Source organism: Pelophylax lessonae (assembly GCF_965119305.1).
Source record: "Pelophylax lessonae genome assembly, chromosome: 3".
NCBI classification, from domain to species: Eukaryota; Metazoa; Chordata; class Amphibia; order Anura; family Ranidae; genus Pelophylax; species Pelophylax lessonae.
In genome coordinates this window covers 44,147,637-44,170,899 of record NC_138770.1, presented here as the reverse complement: position 1 = coordinate 44,170,899, position 23,263 = coordinate 44,147,637, and the positions used below count along the sequence as shown (strand labels likewise).

Genomic DNA, 23,263 nt, shown 5'->3' with positions numbered 1-23,263 from the left:
GCAGTCTATTCAAAGAATGGGTTAATTTGGTCCTTGGGTGGCCCCGAAAAGTGCTGAGTGACAAGGGACACGGGAAACCCTTGAAAGCCTTCAAAAGAGAACATTACAATCCACCAATCATTGACGAGCAGCAGATGCTCAGGGGCGGGATGGGGGGCAAGATGCCTAGCGGCCCCTCAATCTGTGCAAATCTTGGAATTATAAGTGCAAGCAGAGCGCTGTATGAGTAATAGTGTTGGCAGTGGGAGCCGGGCACTGGGAGAAGCTATCTTCCCTTCTGCTGGTGCTGAGCACAATGCCATCTACGTGGCTCCCGAGCAAGGCATTGGCTGAAGAGTGAGATGAAGATGACACAAATCCCAGGTGGGGAGACAGGAAGGGGCCCCGGGCACCTCACAAGTCGTCATCTCCGATGCCCTCGAAGGCGTAGTTCCCATGGAAGTCCTCGGCACTCATGTCATTGGTGGAGCTTGAATTACTGATTCCTCGGAGGCTGACCGAGCTGAGCTTACTCTGCGGAGAGAAGACACAAATTACAGATCTGCAGGGGAGGAGCTAAATCTGGGGAGGGAGAGCAGAGTAAAGCGCCCCTGTCATACCTCTACTGAAAGAGCTGAGCTTATTCTGGGGAGGAAAGACAAACCTAAAAGACAAATCATTAGAGGGGCCCTTGCAGAGTAATGTGGCTCTGTAAGGTAAGGTGGCCCTGTAATACCTAATTTTTTTTTTTTTTAAGTCCTAGAACAAAAAAACCCGTAAGTGAACAAAAAATGTGCATTTGAAGCACACACTAAAAAGTGCACTTAAGGGTGTGTTTTAGTCCACTCCCTGAAGGAGTAGGACCTCTACCCTAAACCCTGGGGCGCAAGGCTCATAACGGGGACATGAGTTTACATGGTCTGCCTAGCCAGAAGGCCTGGCAGACCCCGTTCCTCTAGGCCAGCTGAAGCCAACCCCAAAAACTAGGTCAGGGGAGCTCTCCCGAAGAGAGACCCCCCCCCAGAGGCAGAGGCGGAAGGAAGCAGAGGGCCACACATCCTCCCCCTAGACATCAGGGTAAGCCTGAGGACTCACACCCTTCATCCAGTGAGAAAGGACACACAAAAGTGAAAGGTGACAAACGTGGGAGACTTTAGCCAAAAAGGCCTAGCCCATGAGGCGCAGTGCAAAAGGAAAGGAAATTTGGTGGCTGTGACCATGTGATCCGGTCCCACACCTAAGTGTTACTAAGAGCACCCCCAGGGTGACCACTCCCAGGGGGCACAGACACCGCAGACTCTCTGCCTTCCCGGTCCATGGCCAGACAAGCTAGAGCGTTCAAATCAAGGAGGTAATGGGCTCTTCCAGCCTTCTCGGAGGAAATACTCCCATGCCCCAACTGCCTGTGGGAGCCCCGGTTTCTGTTCCAGCCGGTACTAACCTCCCAAGCCCCCATCACTCCAGCAGGTTTGAACAGCTACCACCTAACCTTGGTCGGGTCAGATGATAGCACAGCGCCCCCACTGGATCACTGATCAGAACAGATACTACACTTGATTTTAGCCAAAAGGCCCTGTAATACTTTACTGACATAACAAAGGCCATTTTGGGGAAGGAAGGCAAACATTACAGCTTGGATGGACATTCGACAGATTCACCATGGAGGCTAAAGCTCAGGGAGACTACAGACTGGTCGCTGTAAAAACCTGGAGCTCAGCAGGACCACAGAAGAATCTGCCCTGGAAACCTGGAGTGCATAGACTCGTCCACCATGGAAGCCTAAAGCTCAGAAGGACCACATATGGGTCTGCTATATAGATCTGGAGTTCAGTGGGACCTCATATGGGTCCTCTACAGAGACCTGGAGTTTAGGGAGACCATGGATTGGTTCACTATCGACACCTAAAGCTCAAAGGGACCACAGATTGGGTCTTCATGAAGACCCAGAGTTCAGAGGGACCTCATATGGGTCCTCTTTACAGATTTGGATTCAGTGGGACCCCAGATGGGTCCTCTATGGAGACTTGGACATTAAGAATTTCCATAGGGGTCCTTGATCTGCCGTGGAAACCTGGATTTCAGGGAGACCATAGACTGGTCCGTCATGGAAAACTAAAGCTCAAAAGTACCAAAGAAAGGTCCTCCATGAAGGCCTAGAGTTCAAAAGGGACCCCAGATGGGTCCTCTATGGAGACCTGGACTTTAAAAAAGGGACAGAATTTCCATAGGGGTCCTTGAGTTCTGAGGGTCCGTAGATGGGCTCTCCATTTGAGACCTGGAGCTCAGAGGGACCACAGAGTGGTCCACCAAGGAGATATGAAAGTCAAACAGACTAGGACCTGGCTGGCTGGCTTACTAAACTGAATACTGCCACACTGGGGTGTTGCTTTATGGGAAGAAGGGGAGTTGAGCAGAGGCCGGGACTCATTTATAAAAAACTAGTGACGTTACCTCAAGTAGCCATTTGATTTCTTGCCAAATCAAACTTAAAAATCTAATTGTTGCAGACTAAAAAAGTTCTTAGTAATCAGTCCCATGGCCTGTTATTACAAAACTGATAAAGATAGAACCACAGCTAAACCAGAAAATGGAGAGCCCCCAAGATGGAGAATGGTGCCGGGCAAAGGAACACCCATTGCTCTCTGTTATCAGATGCTGAGCTTCACCTATATGAAAGTTCTGTAACAATGAAAACAAAAACTCACCGATAACTTGGCGATGGGCTCCCGGCTTGAATCCGGAGAGTCCTGGGGAAGAAAAGGAGACGTTCAGGAGAGGGGTGAAGAAATGGACAGCAGACAGATATACAGGAAGATGGTATATATATATATATATATATATATATATATATATATATATATATATATATATATATATATACACACACACTTACCAGGAGAGGAGGAGATTTCACTGCCTGCTGACTGTCTACCCGCCGCACCAAACACGACTGCCTCTTCCGAGCCATCTACCAATGGGGAGAACAAGTCTGATGTAATATACCGTGCAGGGAACATCAACTCCCACACACACCCTCCTCCACCCTGTATACACCGTACACTTACAGTCAATATCCCCAGTACACTGCTCCCTCTACTAACATAGAACACCCCAATCCCCCACCCCTATACACAGTACACTGCCTTCCACCCCCAGCAACACACAGTACACCACCCCCCCCCCCCTCTAATCTTGTTCCCTCACTTTACCTTTTTAATGGTGCCTCCAGATTTCTTTACCATCAGCTCATCCACCATTGACTGTAGGCAGATACTCATCATTATAGCCTGGAAGGAAAGACATGATCTCATTTACTGGACCCTTATACAGGCTGTACCATCATCATATATAGGTGATCCCCTATACAGGGTGACTCCATCACCGGTCCCACAGCGCCCCTTCCCATTACACAGGATGGGATCTCACCTGCGGGCTGGAGATGGTGATCCACTGAAGCCGGTCTTTGCTCATCAAGTACTCGAAGGCCAATTCCAGACGGGCCTCTGTCTTGTTCGGGCTGCCGGTGCCGTTGCTGAAGGGGACCTGGTTACCAATGGAACATCATATTATTGGAGATGATCTCACACGCCCCAAGCTGCTCATTATTCCCGTATTGTAAGGAAGTTCTGTTATGACCAAACATGCTCATCCTGGAACAGGAAGTCTTGTTATTACCATATATGGTCATACTAGAATATATGGTTGCCATAGAACAGGAAGCCCCGTGATTACCCTACTTGGTTGTCATAGAACAGGACGCCCGGTTATTACCCTACTTGGCCGTCTTAGAACAGGAAGTCCCATTATTACCCTATATGGCCGTGGTAGAACAGGAAGTCTCATTATTATATATGGCCATCGTAGCGACGGGAAGTCCTGGTATTACCCTATTTGGTCGTCGGAAAACAAGAAGTCCCGTTATTACACTACTTGGTCTTTGTAGAACTGGAAGTTTTGTGATTACCCTACTTGGTTGTCGTAGAACAGGAAGCCCGGTTATTACCCTACTTGGCCATCTTAGAACAAGTCCTATTATTATCCTATATGGCTGTTGTAGAACAGGAAGTTTCGTTATCATATATGGCCGTCGTAGCGCAGGAAGCCCAGGTATTACCCTATTTGGTCGTCGTAGAACAAGAAGTCCCGTTAGCACACTACTTGGTCATCGTAGAACAGGAAGTCCTGTTATTACCCTATATGGTTGTCGTAGAACAGGAAGTCCCGTTATTACCCTACGCGTTTCAGTTTAATCTGTTCTGTTTAATCATTTTCTATGTTATAAGGAAGTATACAAGACTCATGCAACCCCTGCATGTGAGTGGAGGACCGCAATCTCTTCCATCACTGATGTAAATGTGAATTAAAAGCAGGTCAGCCGACAGGCACAGCAGAGAGGTGACGTACCGAGGAGGTGACACGCCAACAACGCATGCGGGTGACTTTGAAGCTGCCTTCCTTCATCTGCTCGCTGGGGAGTTTCACTTGGAAGTTGAGTTCATTGTTTCCAGCACTCACGATCACGTGACAACCCTTTTCCGGGAAGTCGGTGATACAGGGCTCAAACTTCAGATAACCGTAGTACTTCAATGTCTGTGCCAACTGGATGAACTGTGCCAAGGAGGGAGGAGAAGGACAGTCACGGCAAGAGAACACACACAGGAGGTATAAATCACCAGGCAATCCCAGTGTGATGAAAGGTTTAGATTAAACAGCTGGGTGGCCACCTCATGGTGATATAGCCCACTGGCCAATCACAGTATATTGAATGGTTTGGACCACGCACCTGGAAATTGTGAATGACCAAAAAAATTGGAGGTCACACAATAATATACTGTAACCCACTGGCCTATATCAACATGATGAATGGTTTGGCCCATACAGCTGGGAGGCTACATGGTGACCCATTGGCCACTTTCAACAGTTCACCACCTACAACCATGGACATAACAGCCCCATCTCACCTTGGATAGGTGTACCCCCCTCCTCATATGGGTGTTCCATGACCCTCTGGAACATACCTCTTTCTTGGAGACTTTCTCCTGCAGAGATTTCAGCTGTCGATGTTGCTCTTTGTTCACCTGTATCCAGCCACGCTCAATATCGCTGACCGTCTGTCAAAATAAGAGAAATGCATCAACCATATAACTGGAACAAGGATAGAACCCCACCCCAGAACTAGAGACCACTGCTTGTCTACAACCTCTCTCTTCTACGCCATGATAATCTTGTTTTCCATTCTTTGATTCGGAAATGAAAATAAACCTGCGACAACTGTGGCCAAGTGGACACCTGTTTAACTGGCCACTGGTACCTAACTCCCTAGAGAATGAATACCCCAGTAATGACACTAACTCTGCAAACAGGGTGTACTGCTACCATTCTTATTTCCCTAGACAATCTGTACCCGAAGCAGTCTCTAATTCTAACTTAGACAATGCGTACCCAAAACTGCCTCTAATCCTAACTCCCTAGACAATGTGTTCCCAGAATGTTCACTAATCCCAACTCCCTAGACAATGTGTACCCATCACTGCCTCATCCTAACTCCCTAGACAGTGACAGTATCCAGTACTGCCACTTATGCTAATTACCTAAACAACGTGTACCCAGTATGGCGACTGATCTTAACTTCCTAGGCACTGTGTACCCAAGTGCTGCCACTAATCCTAAACTCCTAGACGTGTACCCAGAGCTGCCTCAAATTCTAACTCCCTAGACAATGGTCACCCCAGTACGGCCACTAATCTTAACTCCCTAGGCAATGAGTGTCCTTCATATGCTGTAGGACTCCAGTCTTATTCCAGAAATCTATAGGGGGCGACCTACCTGAGCATACAAGAGATTCAGGCCGACTCTGCTTTCCATGACGTCCTCATCATATGAGGAATCCCAGTAACTATGGGAGAAAACTCAATATGAGAAATGACCAGTAAATGACAGATCAACGGATCCAAAAAGCTCAGTCAATCGTTATATGAGGAGATTAGAGCTGTACCAACATTAGGATTAAAGCAACAGACTCATGTGTAAGCAATGTCATAGTTACATAGTTAGTGAGGTGGTTTGGAGAAGGTTTGGAGATCCATTCCTAACATCAAAGACCAGGAGGTCCAGAGACCTAAACTAAAATCCCTATTAGCCAATGTGACGGTGTTCACCGTCACTGGAATTTAAGGACAGATGGGTGATGGTTTGGATTGCTTCATATTTGTCAGCATGGTCTCCATGTAGAAATATTGAGATTTGTTCCCATTTGCCATGAGGTCTCTGACCAGGAAGTACAACTCCTAATATGGTCATTCCAGGAAGTTCAATGAGGAGACTGACTGTCTAACAATGTTGCTTTTGTCTGAGGTGGCTTTTCCATTCACCTATTGTAAGGTGTGCTAATGAACTCACCTGTTGTCTGCTAAGGGATGTATTGACACTCACGAGTAATGTGTATTGGGGGCTCGTTATGGAACCATTGTACTGTGTCTGGCTATTGTGTACATTGATTGTCCCCTGGGGGTTTCTGTCTCATTACACATAATAGTCCTTCTGGTCAAGCTATCTGACCAATCCCTGCTGACTCATTTTCAAGTCCTCATTTGCATGGCTAAGGAGGACCTGAAGGAGAACGACATGTACTTTGCAATTGACCAATGGGAAAGCGGTTGTTGGGGGCAGGATGTTCCAAATTCTGTATAAAAGTGTGCTGTGTTCTTCCAATAAATCGTCTGTTTGAACTTACATACAGCCTGCTTGGTGTTTGTTCTAATGGATTCCGAACGGCACATAGCTGTAGTTCGGATCCCGGAGCCTTGGCTGACCGAACCATCCGACGTTGCGATCTGCAAGCTGACTCACTAGAAACAGAGGAGTGTCGGGAGAGCGAAAGCGATCGAGCAAGGGTCTCGTTACAGCCAAGAAACCTGGGAGCTTTATTCTGATGAGAAGGTTTGTAGATCCACCAAGAACCATAACTAGACCAGAAGATCCAGAGACCGAAGAGAGCTGTATCATCTCAGGAGAAGGTTTGGACATTCATCCCAACACCACCACTAGAACAGAAGATCTAGAGACCTACATCACTATCAATTACAACGAACCTGAAGGCTGTATCATTTCAGGAAAAGGTTTGGAGATCCATCCCAACATCACCACCAGAGAAGATTAAGAGACCAATACTAACACATTAACCAACTACAAGGGAACTGAAACCTACAAAGGTTCTGAGAGCCATCCCTAATTTTACTGCCAGACCAGAAGATCCAGAGACCTACATCACTACCAGCTACAACAAATAGCTGTATCATCTCAAAAGAAGTTTGAGAGATCCATCCCTATCATCACCACCAGACCAGAAGATCCAAAGACCTACATCACTATGATCACTACAATGAACCTGAAGGCTGTATCATTTCAGGAGGAAGGTTTGGAGATCTTTTCCAACATCACCACCATAGAAGAAGATCCAGTAACCTACATAGCCATCAACTTCAAGAAACCTTAGAGCTGTATCATCTCATGATAAGGTTTAGAGATCCATCCATAACATTCCCATCAGACAAGAAGATCCAGAAACCAAGACTAACATCACAATCAACTACAAAGGGAACTGAAAGCTAAATCATCTGATGAAAAGGTTCGAGAGCCATCCCTAACATAATCGAGAGTAGATTTGGAGACTGAAATGAACGTCACGGTCACAGTGGATCAAATTTCATGAAGACTCACACCATCACTCATCCGAGACCCAACGTCATGTTGAGCGGTCACTGTTTACATGAATGCTGAGCTGGGAAAATAGATGCGATTTGACACTGTGGTGGGAGGAGGACACAGTAAATGTGTAGATCAGTCATCCATTGAAGTATAGAAGTGGGTCGGTTTATGGACACTTGAGGTCAGCACAATGCCAGCATTTAACTGGCTGTATAGACAGAAAGAAGCAATGTATAATGATATGATGTTATACAACAAAAGGGGGCAACACCATCTGGTGAGTGCGGTCCTTTATTCGAGCACACATGGCGCTTTTCTACTGCATGGAACCGAACGGTTTGGCTCGCTTTTGCGCTTTTCCACTGCATGGTACGTGTTATAACAGTTCGGTACAGTACGGCGGCGCTTTTCCACTACATAGTACGGCTCGCTTAAACAGTACCACCTCGGTTGTGGTTCCAAGCAGGCCCTACCGATACCATATCGCACAATCCTTTGCATGCAGCATTGATTGTTTGTCACTACTAGCCACTGATTGGTCAGAGAATCGTAATCCCACCCACTTACTACTTAGTGGAAAAGCAAACCAAGCCAAGTAGAGCCTATACAGTGCTGAAAGGTGCCGACTCGTACCACGCAGTGGAAAAGCAAACTGAGCTGAGCTGGGCCAAGCAGTGCCGAGTGGAGCCGAGCCGGTACTTGCAGTGGAAAAGTGCCAACAGTGACATTCTTTTACTATTAAAGGATGGACTTTCACCATGGATTTGATGATTAACATTTGGGACTGAGCACTTTACAAATATTTAGGATTACTCACGATAATTTCAAGATTTGATTTTATACACATTATAGCAATGATTAATTTTGCAAGCGTGGTTTAGCACATATATTATATTGTGACATTTGTGATTCAATACTGGTACTGTCAAGGTATCTCTCCATCTATAGTTGATAAGTGTTGGCAGATGACATGAGTTTTAAGATGTAAATCAGAGGAATTACCTTTTCCGAAGAATAATCTTGTATTCTCTGCTGTGGAGACTGGTCACCGACACATATGGCAGTTCAAACTCTTGCAGCTTCCGGACAACTGCAGAGGGAGGACAATTCTGTGAGGATCAGAGTGAGAAAGAGAAGGCCTCCCTGCCACCCACCAGCAGGCTTCCCCATATTTTATTGAGGGCACAGGCATTTTAAAACGGCACAGCACAGGCCTCCCAAGCCAGCCACCCGCCCGTGGGGCACAGGCATTATACCACCCACCCGCAGGCCGCCCCGACCACCCTGCCGCAGACCTCCCCGATCACCCACCCACAGACCTCCCCGACCACCCACCCACCCACAGACCTCCCAGACCACCCACCCACAAGCCTCCAAGATACCAGCTCCTCCCCACTCTTGTGATGAAGATAATTATATGAATTGTTCCCATACGGTATACACATATAGGCAGACTTACAGGCGAACGAGCCGTCTGCTCCATCCTTAATGAGGTATAGGCTAAAGTATCCAATCAGCTCCTCCGGAAGGTCCAACTTGGTGGTCACTGCCTGTGATTGGAGAGTGAATTGGATGCAAGAAAATAAATAATATATATATATATATATATATATATATATATATATATATATATATATATATATATATATATATATATATATATATACATACACACACACACACACACACACACACACACACACACACACACATACATACATACACACACACACATATATATATTATATATTTTTTTACCATGAAAACCATTTTTTTGGAGTTCACTAAGGGACACAGAAAGTCATGTACTGTCTGGGTATACTGCCGCCTACAGAAGAACTGGACACTGGCAAACAAAAAAAACCTAGGCAAGCCCAGGACTGACGGGTGGGAAACAGGCCCACAAAAAAACCCCCCAAAAAAACAAACAGATCACCTGAAGGGCCTTATACCCAAATCCGGGATACGAGGAGGCCGGAACCCCCATATGGCCACCGGATCCTTGAGACCCTAAGTTTGATTATTGGTCTCTCTCAAGAAATGGTGGAACAAAGAAGCTGGTTCACGCTCATGCGGACCATCAGGAATGACAAAGAGTCAGTCATTCTGCATGAAGTAGTGACCTAGGAAAGGAAAGAAAATCTTCTAGTGAACCGCAGCAACCTGGTCTTCGATGCTAGAAGAATCCTTCTGGTCAAGGACTGGAATGCTGTGTTGTAGAGCTCTGGAGAGAGATTGGGCGATTGGTATTTCCTCAAAGGAGGATTCCCTCATCCCCAGGGCTCTCAAACAGAAGCGAAGAGTCGGGCGACTCCTGGATTGAAGAGTTTGGGAACAGAGAGACTGAACTTTCTCCTGTGAACAAAAAAAAAGAAAAATTTGGCTTGAGCTGTGCCTTGGATTATATCCAGATATTACAACTGATGAATCAGTTCCAGTGCCGACTTCTAAAAGGTTCAGGACCTGGCCAAACCACTGCAAGGTCTGGGCGGTCAAGGCTACATTGTCCATCAGAGCCTGTGCCAACTGTTCTTTCAGCAGAAGGTTATCTATAGAGATTTCACAATAGGAGTGCCAAGAGTACAGCAAGGGCTTGTTTACACTTGCTTCGAATTAAAAGCGCCTACCGCTTTAACATACTATTTTCATGTGTTTTGATGCTTTGATGATGCTGGTAAACGCCGTGTGTGTTGATTTTCTATAGGTTTTAAAGCAGGCCAGTTGAACTCCTGTTCAGCAGATCTCCAGCTCATTGTTACCCCCGTTCAGCAGATCCCCAGCTCATTGGTACCCCTGTTCAGCAGATCCCCAGCTCATTGGTACCCCCGTTCAGCAGATCCCCAGCTCATTGGTACCCCCGTTCAGCAGATCCCCAGCTCGCTGGTACTCTCCTTCAGCAGATCCCCAGCTCGCTGGTACTCTCCTTCAGCAGATCCCCAGCTCGCTGGTACTCTCCTTCAGCAGATCCCCAGCTCGCTGGTACTCTCCTTCAGCAGATCTCCAGCTCACTGGTACTCTCCTTCAGCAGATCTCCAGCTCACTGGTACTCTCCTTCAGCAGATCTCCAGCTCACTGGTACTCTCCTTCAGCAGATCTCCAGCTCAATGGTACTCTCCTTCAGCAGATCTCCAGCTCACTGGTACTCTCCTTCAGCAGATCTCCAGCTCACTGGTACTCTCCTTCAGCAGATCTCCAGCTCACTGGTACTCTCCTTCAGCAGATCTCCAGCTCACTGGTACTCTCCTTCAGCAGATCTCCAGCTCACTGGCACTCTCCTTCAGCAGATCTCCAGCTCACTGGTACTCTCCTTCAGCAGATCTCTAGCTCACTGGTACTCTCCTTCAGCAGATCTCCAGCTCACTGGCACTCTCCTTCAGCAGATCTCCAGCTCACTGGCACTCTCCTTCAGCAGATCTCCAGCTCACTGGCACTCTCCTTCAGCAGATCTCCAGCTCACTGGTACTCTCCTTCAGCAGATCTCCAGCTCACTGGCACTCTCCTTCAGCAGATCTCCAGCTCACTGGCACTCTCCTTCAGCAGATCTCCAGCTCACTGGTACTCTCCTTCAGCAGATCTCCAGCTCACTGGTACTCTCCTTCAGCAGATCTCCAGCTCACTGGTACTCTCCTTCAGCAGATCTCCAGCTCACTGGTACTCTCCTTCAGCAGATCTCCAGCTCACTGGTACTCTCCTTCAGCAGATCTCCAGCTCACTGGTACTCTCCTTCAGCAGATCTCCAGCTCACTGGTACTCTCCTTCAGCAGATCTCCAGCTCACTGGTACTCTCCTTCAGCAGATCTCCAGCTCACTGGTACTCTCCTTCAGCAGATCTCCAGCTCACTGGTACTCTCCTTCAGCAGATCTCCAGCTCACTGGTACTCTCCTTCAGCAGATCTCCAGCTCACTGGTACTCTCCTTCAGCAGATCTCCAGCTCACTGGTACTCTCCTTCAGCAGATCCACAGCTCACTGGTACTCTCCTTCAGCAGATCCACAGCTCACTGGTACTCTCCTTCAGCAGATCCACAGCTCACTGGTACTCTCCTTCAGCAGATCTCCAGCTCATTGGTACCCGTGGCCAGGAGATACCCTGCTCAGTAGTACCCACAGCTGCAAACAGTAGACCTAGTCTCACAGGAAGACCCTGTGGGGGGAGGACAGTGGGGATTTTAATGTGATCAAAAACATCAATTGAGTGAGAAACCAATTATAAAAAACATCTATAAATTTTAAAGACAATATGATAAAACCAACACATAAAGATACAATATCTAAAAGGTGTATTGCAGCACATTATACAATGCGATGGATCGACACGTTTCACCCATAGTTTGGGCTTCCTCAGGATCCAGATGTGTAGCAACCTTTCTCAAAGAGTATAAATACACCCTGAATAAAAAAACAAACACAAAATATAATTCATCGGCCAAGTCACAAAACCTAGAATGGTATACTCAAAGATATAGAATGCGTATACACAGGAAAAGGGAGCTCATAGGCCCCTGCAGAAAAAAAGTACCCAAACAGGAATAAATGCAAATGCCACAGGGTTCAAAAAGCATATAAATACCAAATATCACCTATGGCTTAAACTACATGTCCAATCAAAGGAAGAGATTAATGTCACTACACAAGAGAGCAGCACTGTCCAGTGTTCCTGCTAGCAGCAAAATGGCCATTTTGAGCCACTGTGAGCTCCGTTTTCCTGTGTATACGCATTCTATATCTTTGAGTATACCATTATAGGTTTTGTGACTTGGCCGATGAATTATACTTTGGTGTTTTTATTCAGGGTGTATCTATACTCTTTGAGAAAGTTTGCTACATATCTGGATCCTGAGGAAGCCCAAACTATGGGTGAAACGCGTCGATCCATCGCATTGTAGGATGTGCTGCAAATCACCTTTTAGATATTGTATCTTTATGGGTTTGGTTTTATCATATTGTCTTTAATAAAATCTATATATATTTTTTATACTTGGTTTCTCACTAAAATGATGTTTTTGAGAACATTAAAATCCCCACTGTCCTCGCCCACAGGGTCTTCCCTGTGAGACTAGGTCAGTTTGCATTTAATTTATAGGGGATTGTGCTGGTACTTTTTTTGATAGATAATTGCTCTCACAGTTTCCATAGTACCTACAGCTCTGCCAATTCCCCGCTCAGTAGTAATCCGCAGCTCTGCCGATCCCCCGCTCAGTAGTAACCCCCAGCTCTGCCGATCCCCCGCTCAATAGTAACCCCCAGCTCTGCCGATCCCCCGCTCAATAGTAACCCCCAGCTCTGCCGATCCCCCGTTTAGTAGTAATCCCCAGCTCTGCCGATCCCCTGCTCAGTAGTAATCCACAGCTCTGCCAATCCCCCGTTCAGTAGTAATCCACAGATCTGCCAATCCCCCGTTCAGTAGTAATCCACAGCTCTGCCAATCACCCGTTCAGTAGTAATCCACAGCTCTGCCAATCCCCCGTTCAGTAGTAATCCACAGCTCTGCCAATCACCCGTTCAGTAGTAATCCACAGCTCTGCCAATCCCCCGTTCAGTAGTAATCCACAGCTCTGCCAATCCCCCGCTCAGTAGTAATCCACAGCTCTGCCAATCCCCCGCTCAGTAGTAATCCACAGCTCTGCCAATCCCCGGCTCAGTAGTAACTCCGAGCTCTGCCGATCCCTCGCTCAGTAGTAATCCACAGCTCTGCTGATCCCTGGCTCAGCAGTAACCCCCAGCTCTGCCGATCCCTCGCTCAGTAGTAGCCCCCAGCTCTGCTGATCCCTCGCTCAGTAGTAACCCACAGCTCTGCTGATCCCCCCCGCTCAGTAGTAACCCACAGCTCTGGTGATCCCCGGCTCAGAGTAACCCACAGCTCTGCTGATCCCCAGCTCAGTAGTAGCCCCCAGCTCTGCTGATCCTCTGGTTTGCTGATCATCTTCTCTCTCTGGTCCCGTTCACCTCCCGTTTTATTGCTCCAACCCTGCGCTCCATGTGTGACATTGCTAGTATCTCCTACTCCAGTCTCCCAGCTCTGCCGCTCAGTCCTATCACTCTGGTCCTCACTCACCTTCTGCTATAGCGTTTCCTATGTTGCACACCACGTGTGCAGTCTGATAGTTGCTCCGCTCCAGACCCCGCTCACCTTCCTACTAATCCTCGTTCCACCAAACACATAGAAAATATATACACATGAACCGAAAGTGACTGCCGACTAAATTTTTCAGGATCGCTTGTTAGTTTCCCAGTGCATTCTGGGATATCTCAAACCTGCAATAGCTCAAAAACAAAGCAAAGCTAAAGCCGGATAAAAGCCCCTCAATAGCTGCAGGTGCTATTGGCGAGCGTTGTCATACACTTCTATGGAGGCTTTGGAGATGCTTTGAAGCACCAAGAGGGTGATATGGGGGATAATTTTGAAGCAAAGCAAACGAAATGTGTAAACAGGACTGTAAGGTAACCATTTTATTTAGTGACACGAGCTTTAATTGGCATTCTGAGCGCTTTAAAATTCCTATCCAATTTTGAAGTGTAAACAAGCCCTAATGTAGTACTGGGTCTAAATCCATGGTAAACACCAGAGGTGCGGAAGAAAAGCCAAATAGCAGAGCTAACGACATGTTCACCGACAGGAGAGTCATATGGGAAATGAGGCTGGAACCCAACAAGCTGTAGCTCAAAGCTGAAGGCACGGGGGTTCCAAAGGCTCTATGACCAAGGGGTCAACTGTCATAGTGAACAGATGCCTTAGACCCCTCAGGTCAGAAATGTAACAGGTTGTAAAGCAAGGCCTGCCAGAGAGCCTCCAGTACCTTTCTGGGTTTAATCCTCGTAGAAAGACACATCCTCCAGTGGGATGGTAGATGCTTTGTTAAGATGGGACACTGCCAGATCCACAGGGGAGGCAGATCATTGTTTAACCACTTGCCTTCTGTGCACTTAAACACCCTTCCCATCCAGGCCAATTTTCAGCTTTCAGCGCTGTCACACTTTGAATGACAATTGCGCGGTCATGCTACACTGTACCCATATGAAATTTTTATCATTTTTTTCAAACAAATAGAGCTTTCTTTTGGTGGTATTTAATCATCTCTGGGTTTTTTATTTTTTACAAAAAAAAAAGAATAAAGACAAAAAATTTTGAAAAAAAAAAAAGTTTTTCTTATTTTCTGCGAGTAAATTTTGAAAATAAATTTTTCTCCTTCACTGATGTGCGCTGATGAGGCGGCACTGATGGGCACTGATGAGGTGGCACTTATGGGCACTGATGAGGAGGTACTAATATGCCGCACTGATGAGCACTGAGAGGCGGCACTGAGAGGCAGCACTGAGAGGCGGCACTGATGAGCACTGATAGGCGGCACTGCTGGGCACTGATAGGCGGCACTGCTGGGCACTGAGAGGCGGCACTGCTGGGCACTGAGAGGCGGCACTGCTGGGCACTGAGAGGCGGCACTGCTGGGCACTGAGAGGTGGCACTGCTGGGCACTGAGAGGTGGCACTGCTGGGCACTGACAGGTGGCACTGCTGGGCACTGACAGGCGGCACTGATGGGCACTGATAGGCGGCACTGATGGGCACTGGCGGATGGCACTGGACACTGACGGGTGGCACTGATGAGCGGCACTGATGGGCAGCACCATCAGTGCCCACACTCAGTGCCCATAGTGCTGCCAGTCAGTGCTCATCAGTGCCTAGATGAGCAGGCACTGATGGGCACTGACTAGCAGCACTATGGGCACTGATTGTGGGCATTGATGGGGGGCACTGATGGCGGGCACTGTGGGCACTGATGTGGGGGCACTGTGTGTGTGTTTTTACCTTTTAGTAATCAGGGCACTGGTGATCGGTGCCCTGATTACATTGCTGTGTGTCCCCGGCGCTGTGAGGCTCCCCCTCCTTCCTCACACTGCAGGCTCCGTGTGAGGAAGGAGCGCCGGCGATGAGAGATGATCTCATATGTTTACATATGAGATCATCGCTCATTGGACGGCCAGATCACGTGGTGAATGGCCGCTGTGATTGGCCATTCACCACGATCTGTGATCGGCTGTGTCCAAGGGACACGGCCGACACAGATTTTCCCCGCAGCGCGCTCGCGGGAGCGCGCTGGGGGCGTGTCACTGGGAGGCCGTTTAAAAACGGCCTCCCGAAAATTCGAGTCCGCGCTGCAGCCGTATATAGGCTGTAGCGCGGACGGGGGGAGGTTAATAAGGTCCTCCTCAAAGCGACAGGACTAACAGGTGCCTGAGGGGGGCACAAGCATCTTGTCAGGATGTTTTTGGACTCTAAGAAAGACGAGTATATGACTTCTTGTGTCCCTACTAAAGAGAAAAAAAAAAAAAAGAGCACCCCCCATACAGGCGAGGTGGTGCCTCACCTCCAGGACATCCTCTGTTTGGTCCGAGGTCAGGATGGTCACTTTCACCTTCTGCCCGTTAGAAAGGAAGACTTCCAGCTGCACCTCCTCCGTGGGGATCTGCTGAGTCTCCTGAGTGGGGAAAACAAGACTGCAGTCAGCTACTAAACCCGTCCCAACCACCCAGGGGGTATACCATCCTCTACACCTCCGCTGCCGAATCCTCCGCCTCCTCACCGGAGACCAACTGTCCTGTGAAAAACCATCTCTGTCCTCAGCCTCCTTCTCCACACAAGGGACCAACTGCTTCCAACCTCATTCCATCCTCTACATGATCTTCAGCCTCCACTCCCACACCTGAAACCAGGTGTCCTGCATCATTCCTTCCTCTGCCTCCACCTGATCCTACGTCCTCCACCTGATCCTACGTCCTCCACCTGATCCTACGTCCTCCACCCCTCCCCGATCCTCATCCTGATCCTATTCCTCTAGCCCTCCCCCTCCTCCTGATCCTCTTCTTCCTCTACCCCTCCTCTTCCTCTTGATCCTCCTCCTCCTCCTCCTCTACCCCTCCTCTTCCTCTTGATCCTTCTCTACCCCTCATCTTCCTCCTTCTCCTCCTCTACCCCTCCTCTTCCTCTTGATCCTCATCCTCCTCTTCCTCTTGATCCTTCTCTACCCCTCCTCTTCCTCCTTCTCCTCCTCTACCCCTCCACTTCCTCTTGATCCTCATCTACCCTTCCACTTCCTCTTGATCCTCATCCTCCTCCTGATCCTCACCCTCTACCCCTCCTCCACCTGATCCTCACCCTCTACCCCTCCTCCACCTGATCCTCACCCTCTACCCCTCCTCTTCCTCTTGATCCTTCTCTACCCCTCCTCTTCCTCCTTCTCCTCCTCTACCCCTCCCACTTCCTCTTGATCCTCATCTACCCTTCCACTTCCTCTTGATCCTCATCCTCCTCCTGATCCTCACCCTCTACCCCTCCTCCACCTGATCCTCACCCTCTACCCCTCCTCCACCTGATCCTCACCCTCTACCCCTCCTCCACCTGATCCTCACCCTCTACCCCTCCTCCACCTGATCCTCACCCTCTACCCCTCCTCCACCTGATCCTCACCCTCTACCCCTCCTCCACCTGATCCTCACCCTCTACCCCTCCTCCACCTGATCCTCACCCTCTACCCCTCCTCCACCTGATCCTCACCCTCTACCCCTCCTCCACCTGATCCTCACCCTCTACCCCTCCTCCACCTGATCCTCACCCTCTACCCCTCCTCCACCTGATCCTCACCCTCTACCCCTCCTCCACCTGATCCTCACCCTCTACCCCTCCTCCACCTGATCCTCACCCTCTACCCCTCCTCCACCTGATTCTCATCCTCTACCCCTCCTCCACCCTGCCCCACCGCCACATCAAACCTGAGCAGTACAATCCCACAACCAGTGGACCCATTCCATGACCTGAAGACTGCAGATCTATCACCCACCTGCTGGGAGCGCCGTAAGAAGCTGTTGAATATCTCGCTGGATCCCAATACTGGATCCTGGCGCACTGCAGAAGAAAAAAATAGTTACTGCAGGAACCTTCCTGAGCAAAACAGGCCCCACCCAACAATACAGGCCCCGCCCCCCAACACCATCAATTATCCAACAGTCCAGAATTCACTCTCATCCATCACACTACAATGGGTGACGGGCAGACCTAGGGACCTCCCACAATGGATGACACACTCCTGTTATCAGCCCCTCCTCCACTTACCAGCCTGCATGTACTTCTCTAGCTGCTCCCGTCTCTGCTCCACCTCGGCCGGGGTCAGGGTGAAGAGCTTCTTTGGGGGGAACATGGGCACCACGTTGTTTCCATACTCCCTCCGCAACTGCAAGAAAACATAGGAGAGGGTCAGAAGGGGCGGGGTCTGGTACAGAAATTGGGAGGAGAGCTTCAGTAGAACCTCCCACCGTCTGCTGTCACCTGGCCACACCTCACCTGTTCATGGAGGCCGAACAGCTGGCTGTAACGCACTCTGCAGTGCAGGACGCCATTCACATGAATGTTATATGCCTGGAAGAGAAAGAGGGGGTGTGTTCTATAATACATCCTGTGCACTCCGACATTACACCCCGCACCTCCTATACATTCCCCCATATAGTATCTCACAAAAGTCAGTACACCCCTCACATTTTTATAAATATTTTATCATATTCTTTCATGTGACAACACTGAAGAAATGAACCTTTGCTACAATGTAAAGTAGTGAGTGCACAGCTTGTATAACAGTGTAAATTTGCTGTCCCCTCAAAATAACTCAACACACAGCCATTAATGTCTAAACCGCTGGCAACAAAAGTGAGTACACCCCTAAGTGACAATGTCCAAATTGGGCCCAATTAGCCATTTTCCCTCCCCGGTGTCATGTGACTGGTTAGTGTTACAAGGTCTCAGGTGTGAATGGGGAGCAGGTGTGGTAAATTTGGTGTTATCGCTCTCACTCTCTCATACTGGTCACTGGAAGTTCAACATGGCACCTCATGGTAAAGAACTCTCTGAGGGTCTGAAAAAAAAGAATTGTTGCTCTACATAAAGATGGCCTAGGCTATAAGAAGATTGCCAAGACCCTGAAACTGAGCTGCAGCACAGTGGCCAAGACCATACAGAGGTTTAACAGGACAGGTTCCACTCAGAACAGACCTCGTCATGGTCGGCCAAAGAAGTTGAGTGCACATGCTCAGCGTCATATCCAGAGGTTGTCTTTGGGAAATAGACGTATGAGTGCTGCCAGCATTGCTGCAGAGGTTGAGGGGGTGGGGGGGTCATCCTGTCAGTGCTCAGACCATACGCCGCACACTGCATCAAAGTGGTCTGTATGTTGCACCTCAGTCGGTTCAGGAGCTCAGTGATGCCCTGGTCCAGATCAGAGAGGAAATACCCCAGTACACCATCTGTCCTCTCATTAGGAGCATGGCCTGACATTGTAAGGTATGCATACAAGCACGTGGGGACCATACACACTACTGAGGACCATTCTGAGTTCCTGCAATGAAATTTCAGCATAATAGACTCGCCTGCTGCATCATTTTTCCACTTTGATTTTCGGGGTGTCTTTGAATTCAGCCCTCTGTAGGGTGAGAATTTTCATTTCCATCAAACAATGTGGCATCCTTTCCTTCCTAACACATTACCCAGTCCATACCAGTATAGATCCTAACACATTACCCAGTCCATACCAGTATAGATCCTAACACATTACCCAGTCCATACCAGTATAGATCCTAACACATTACCCAGTCCATACCAGTATAGATCCTAACACATTACCCAGTCCATACCAGTATAGATCCTAACACATTACCCAGTCCATACCAGTATAGATCCTAACACGTTACCCAGTCCATACCAGTATAGATCCTAACACGTTACCCAGTCCATACCAGTATAGATCCTAACACGTTACCCAGTCCACACCAGTATAGATCCTAACACCTTACCCAATCCATACCAGTATAGATCCTAACACATTACCCAGTCCATACCAGTATAGATCCTAACATTACCCAGTCCATACCAGTATAGATCCTAACATTACCCAGTCCATACCAGTATAGATCCTTACACATTACCCAGTCCATACCAGTATAGATCCCAACACATTACCCATTCCATACCAGTATAGATCCTTACACATCACCCAGTCCATACCAGTATAGATCCTAACACATTACCCAGTCCATACCAGTATAGATCCTAACACATTACCCAGTCCATACCAGTATAGTTCCTAACACATTGCCCAGTCCATACCAGTATAGATCCTAACGCATTACCCAGTCCATACCAGTATAGATCCTAACACATTCCCCAGTCCATACCAGTATAGATCCTAACACATTCCCCAGCCCATACCAGTATAGATCCTAACACATTACCCAGTCCATACCAGTATAGATCCTAACACATTACCCAGTCCATACCAGTATAGATCCCAACACATTACCCAATCCATACCAGTATAGATCCTTACACATTACCCAATCCATACCAGTATAGATCCTAACACATTACCCAGTCCATACCAGTATAGATCCTAACATTACCCAGTCCATACCAGTATAGATCCTAACATTACCCAGTCCATACCAGTATAGATCCTAACACATTACCCAGTCCATACCAGTATAGATCCTAACACGTTACCCAGTCCATACCAGTATAGATCCTAACACGTTACCCAGTCCACACCAGTATAGATCCTAACACCTTACCCAATCCATACCAGTATAGATCCTAACACATTACCCAGTCCATACCAGTATAGATCCTTACACATTACCCAGTCCATACCAGTATAGATCCTTACACATTACCCAGTCCATACCAGTATAGATCCTTACACATTACCCAGTCCATACCAGTATAGATCCTTACACATTACCCAGTCCATACCAGTATAGATCCCAACACATTACCCATTCCATACCAGTATAGATCCTTACACATCACCCAGTCCATACCAGTATAGATCCTAACACATTACCCAGTCCATACCAGTATAGATCCTTACACATCACCCAGTCCATACCAGTATAGATCCTAACACATTACCCAGTCCATACCAGTATAGATCTTAACACATTACCCAGTCCATACCAGTATAGATCCTAACACATTACCCAGTCCATACCAGTATAGATATCCAGCATGAGATTTTTCCCCACTATACAGCGTGTGCACTCTGACATGGTACCCCTCACCCCCCGCACATCCCACATAAACAGGATAAGGATACAAAGTAGAGAGCAGGGAAATCCTGAGTGCTGACCCCGCTCACCACACTGCATTTCCTGACAACTTCCTGTGGCTGGCAGATCCTCTCTATACTTCTGCAGACCATCTCACACACTCTATACACAGTGCTCCGAGATCTGCAGACCATCTCACACACTCTATACACAGTGCTCCGAGATCTGCAGACCATCTCACACACTCTATACACAGTGCTCCGAGATCTGCAGACCATCTCACACACTCTATACACAGTGCTCCGAGATCTGCAGACCATCTCACACACTCTATACACAGTGCTCCGAGATCTGCAGACCATCTCACACACTCTATACACAGTGCTCCAAGATCTGCAGACCATCTCACACACTCTATACACAGTGCTCCGTGATCTGCAGACCATCTCACACACACTATACACAGTGCTCTTATCTGCAGACCATCTCACACACTCTATTCACAGTGCTCCGAGATCTGCAGACCATCTCACACACTCTATACACAGTGCTCTGCAGACCATCTCACACACTCTATACACAGTGCTCCAAGATCTGCAGACCATCTCACACACACTATACACAGTGCTCCGAGATCCGCATACCATCTCACACACTCTATACACAGTGCTCCAAGATCCGCAGACCATCTCACACACTCTATACACAGTGCTCCGTGATCTGCAGACCATCTCACACACTCTATACACAGTGCTCCGTGATCTGCAGACCATCTCACACACACTATACACAGTGCTCTTATCTGCAGACCATCTCACACACTCTATACACAGTGCTCCGTGATCTGCAGACCATCTCACACACTCTATACACAGTGCTCCGTGATCTGCAGACCATCTCACACACACTATACACAGTGCTCTTATCTGCAGACCATCTCACACACTCTATACACAGTGCTCCGTGATCTGCAGACCATCTCACACACACTATACACAGTGCTCTTATCTGCAGACCATCTCACACACTCTATACACAGTGCTCCGTGATCTGCAGACCATCTCACACACTCTATACACAGTGCTCCGAGATCTGCAGACCATCTCACACACTCTATACACAGTGCTCCGAGATCTGCAGACCATCTCACACACTCTATACACAGTGCTCCGAGATCTGCAGACCATCTCACACATTATACAGGCAGTGAAGATCTCCCCCCATACCCTGTACACAGATGGGGGGGGAGGAGTCACTCACCACATACTGTCCTCCATTGTCCGTGTTACACGTCTCCGTCTCAGGAATAGAGAAATGCATGGTGAGAGCTCCACACACACCTAACCACCTAATACTAGGGAACACCTAACTCCCTACTACCAGAGACTAGGGGCACCTACAAAACTGGAGACAGGGGGAGGGGACCTGACTTCTCAATACCAAGCACTGGGGGAACCCAACTCCCTAATACTAGAGAGCAGGAGCACCTAACTCCTCAGTACCACAGAATTAGAGATGCGAGGAAACCTAACTCCCCAGTCTTAGACTTCTGGGAAACCTAACTCCCCAGTCTTAGACTTCTGGGAAACCTAACTCCCCAGTCTTAGACTTCTGGGAAACCTAACTCCCCAGTCTTAGGCTTCCGGGGAACCTAACTCCCCAGTCTTAGGCTTCCGGGGAACCTAACTCCCCAGTCTTAGACTTCTGGGGAACCTAACTCCCCAGTCTTAGACTTCTGGGGAACCTAACTCCCCAGTCTTAGACTTCTGGGGAACCTAACTCCCCAGTCTTAGACTTCTGAGGAACCTAACTCCCCAGTCTTAGACTTCTGAGGAACCTAACTCCTCACTATTAGGCTTCTGAGGAACCTAACTCCCCACTATTAGGCTTCTGAGGAACCTAACTCCCCACTATTAGGCTTCTGAGGAACCTAACTCCCCACTATTAGGCTTCTGGGGAACCTAACTCCCCACTATTAGGCTTCTGGGGAACCTAACACCCCACTATTAGGCTTCTGAGGAACCTAGCTCCCCACTATTAGGCTTCTGAGGAACCTAACACCCCACTATTAGGCTTCTGAGGAACCTAGCTCCCCACTATTAGGCTTCTGAGGAACCTAACTCCCCACTATTAGGCTTCTGAGGAACCTAACTCCCCACTATTAGGCTTCTGGGGAACCTAACTCCCCACTATTAGGCTTCTGGGGAACCTAACTCCCCACTATTAGGCTTCTGAGGAACCTAATTCCCCACTATTAGGCTTCTGAGGAGCCTAACTCCCCACTATTAGGCTTCTGAGGAACCTAATTCCCCACTATTAGGCTTCTGAGGAACCTAACTCCCCACTATTAGGCTTCTGGGGAACCTAACTCCCCACTATTAGACTTCTGGGGAACCTAATTCCCCACTATTAGACTTCTGGGGAACCTAACTCCCCAGTCTTAGACTTCTGGGGAACCTAACTCCCCAGTCTTAGACTTCGGGGGAACCTAAC

At 48.2% G+C, this 23,263-nt stretch overlaps 1 protein-coding gene across 1 annotated transcript; it reads right to left on the bottom strand.

Moving 5' to 3' along the window:
- SNX17 (sorting nexin 17) lies at positions 1 to 22,104 on the bottom strand. The gene is made up of 15 exons (XM_082251741.1): positions 22,031 to 22,104; positions 18,021 to 18,095; positions 17,793 to 17,910; positions 17,521 to 17,585; positions 16,051 to 16,161; positions 9,146 to 9,236; positions 8,689 to 8,776; positions 5,806 to 5,875; positions 4,998 to 5,090; positions 4,384 to 4,587; positions 3,406 to 3,522; positions 3,189 to 3,266; positions 2,873 to 2,947; positions 2,685 to 2,726; positions 1 to 513 (listed from the first exon to the last, which is right to left on the bottom strand). The coding sequence occupies exons 1-15, from the start codon at positions 22,088 to 22,090 to the stop codon at positions 394 to 396; spliced, it is 1,407 nt and encodes a 468-aa protein (XP_082107867.1). The 5' UTR covers positions 22,091 to 22,104; the 3' UTR covers positions 1 to 393.
- Positions 22,105 to 23,263: the final 1,159 nt, after the last annotated feature.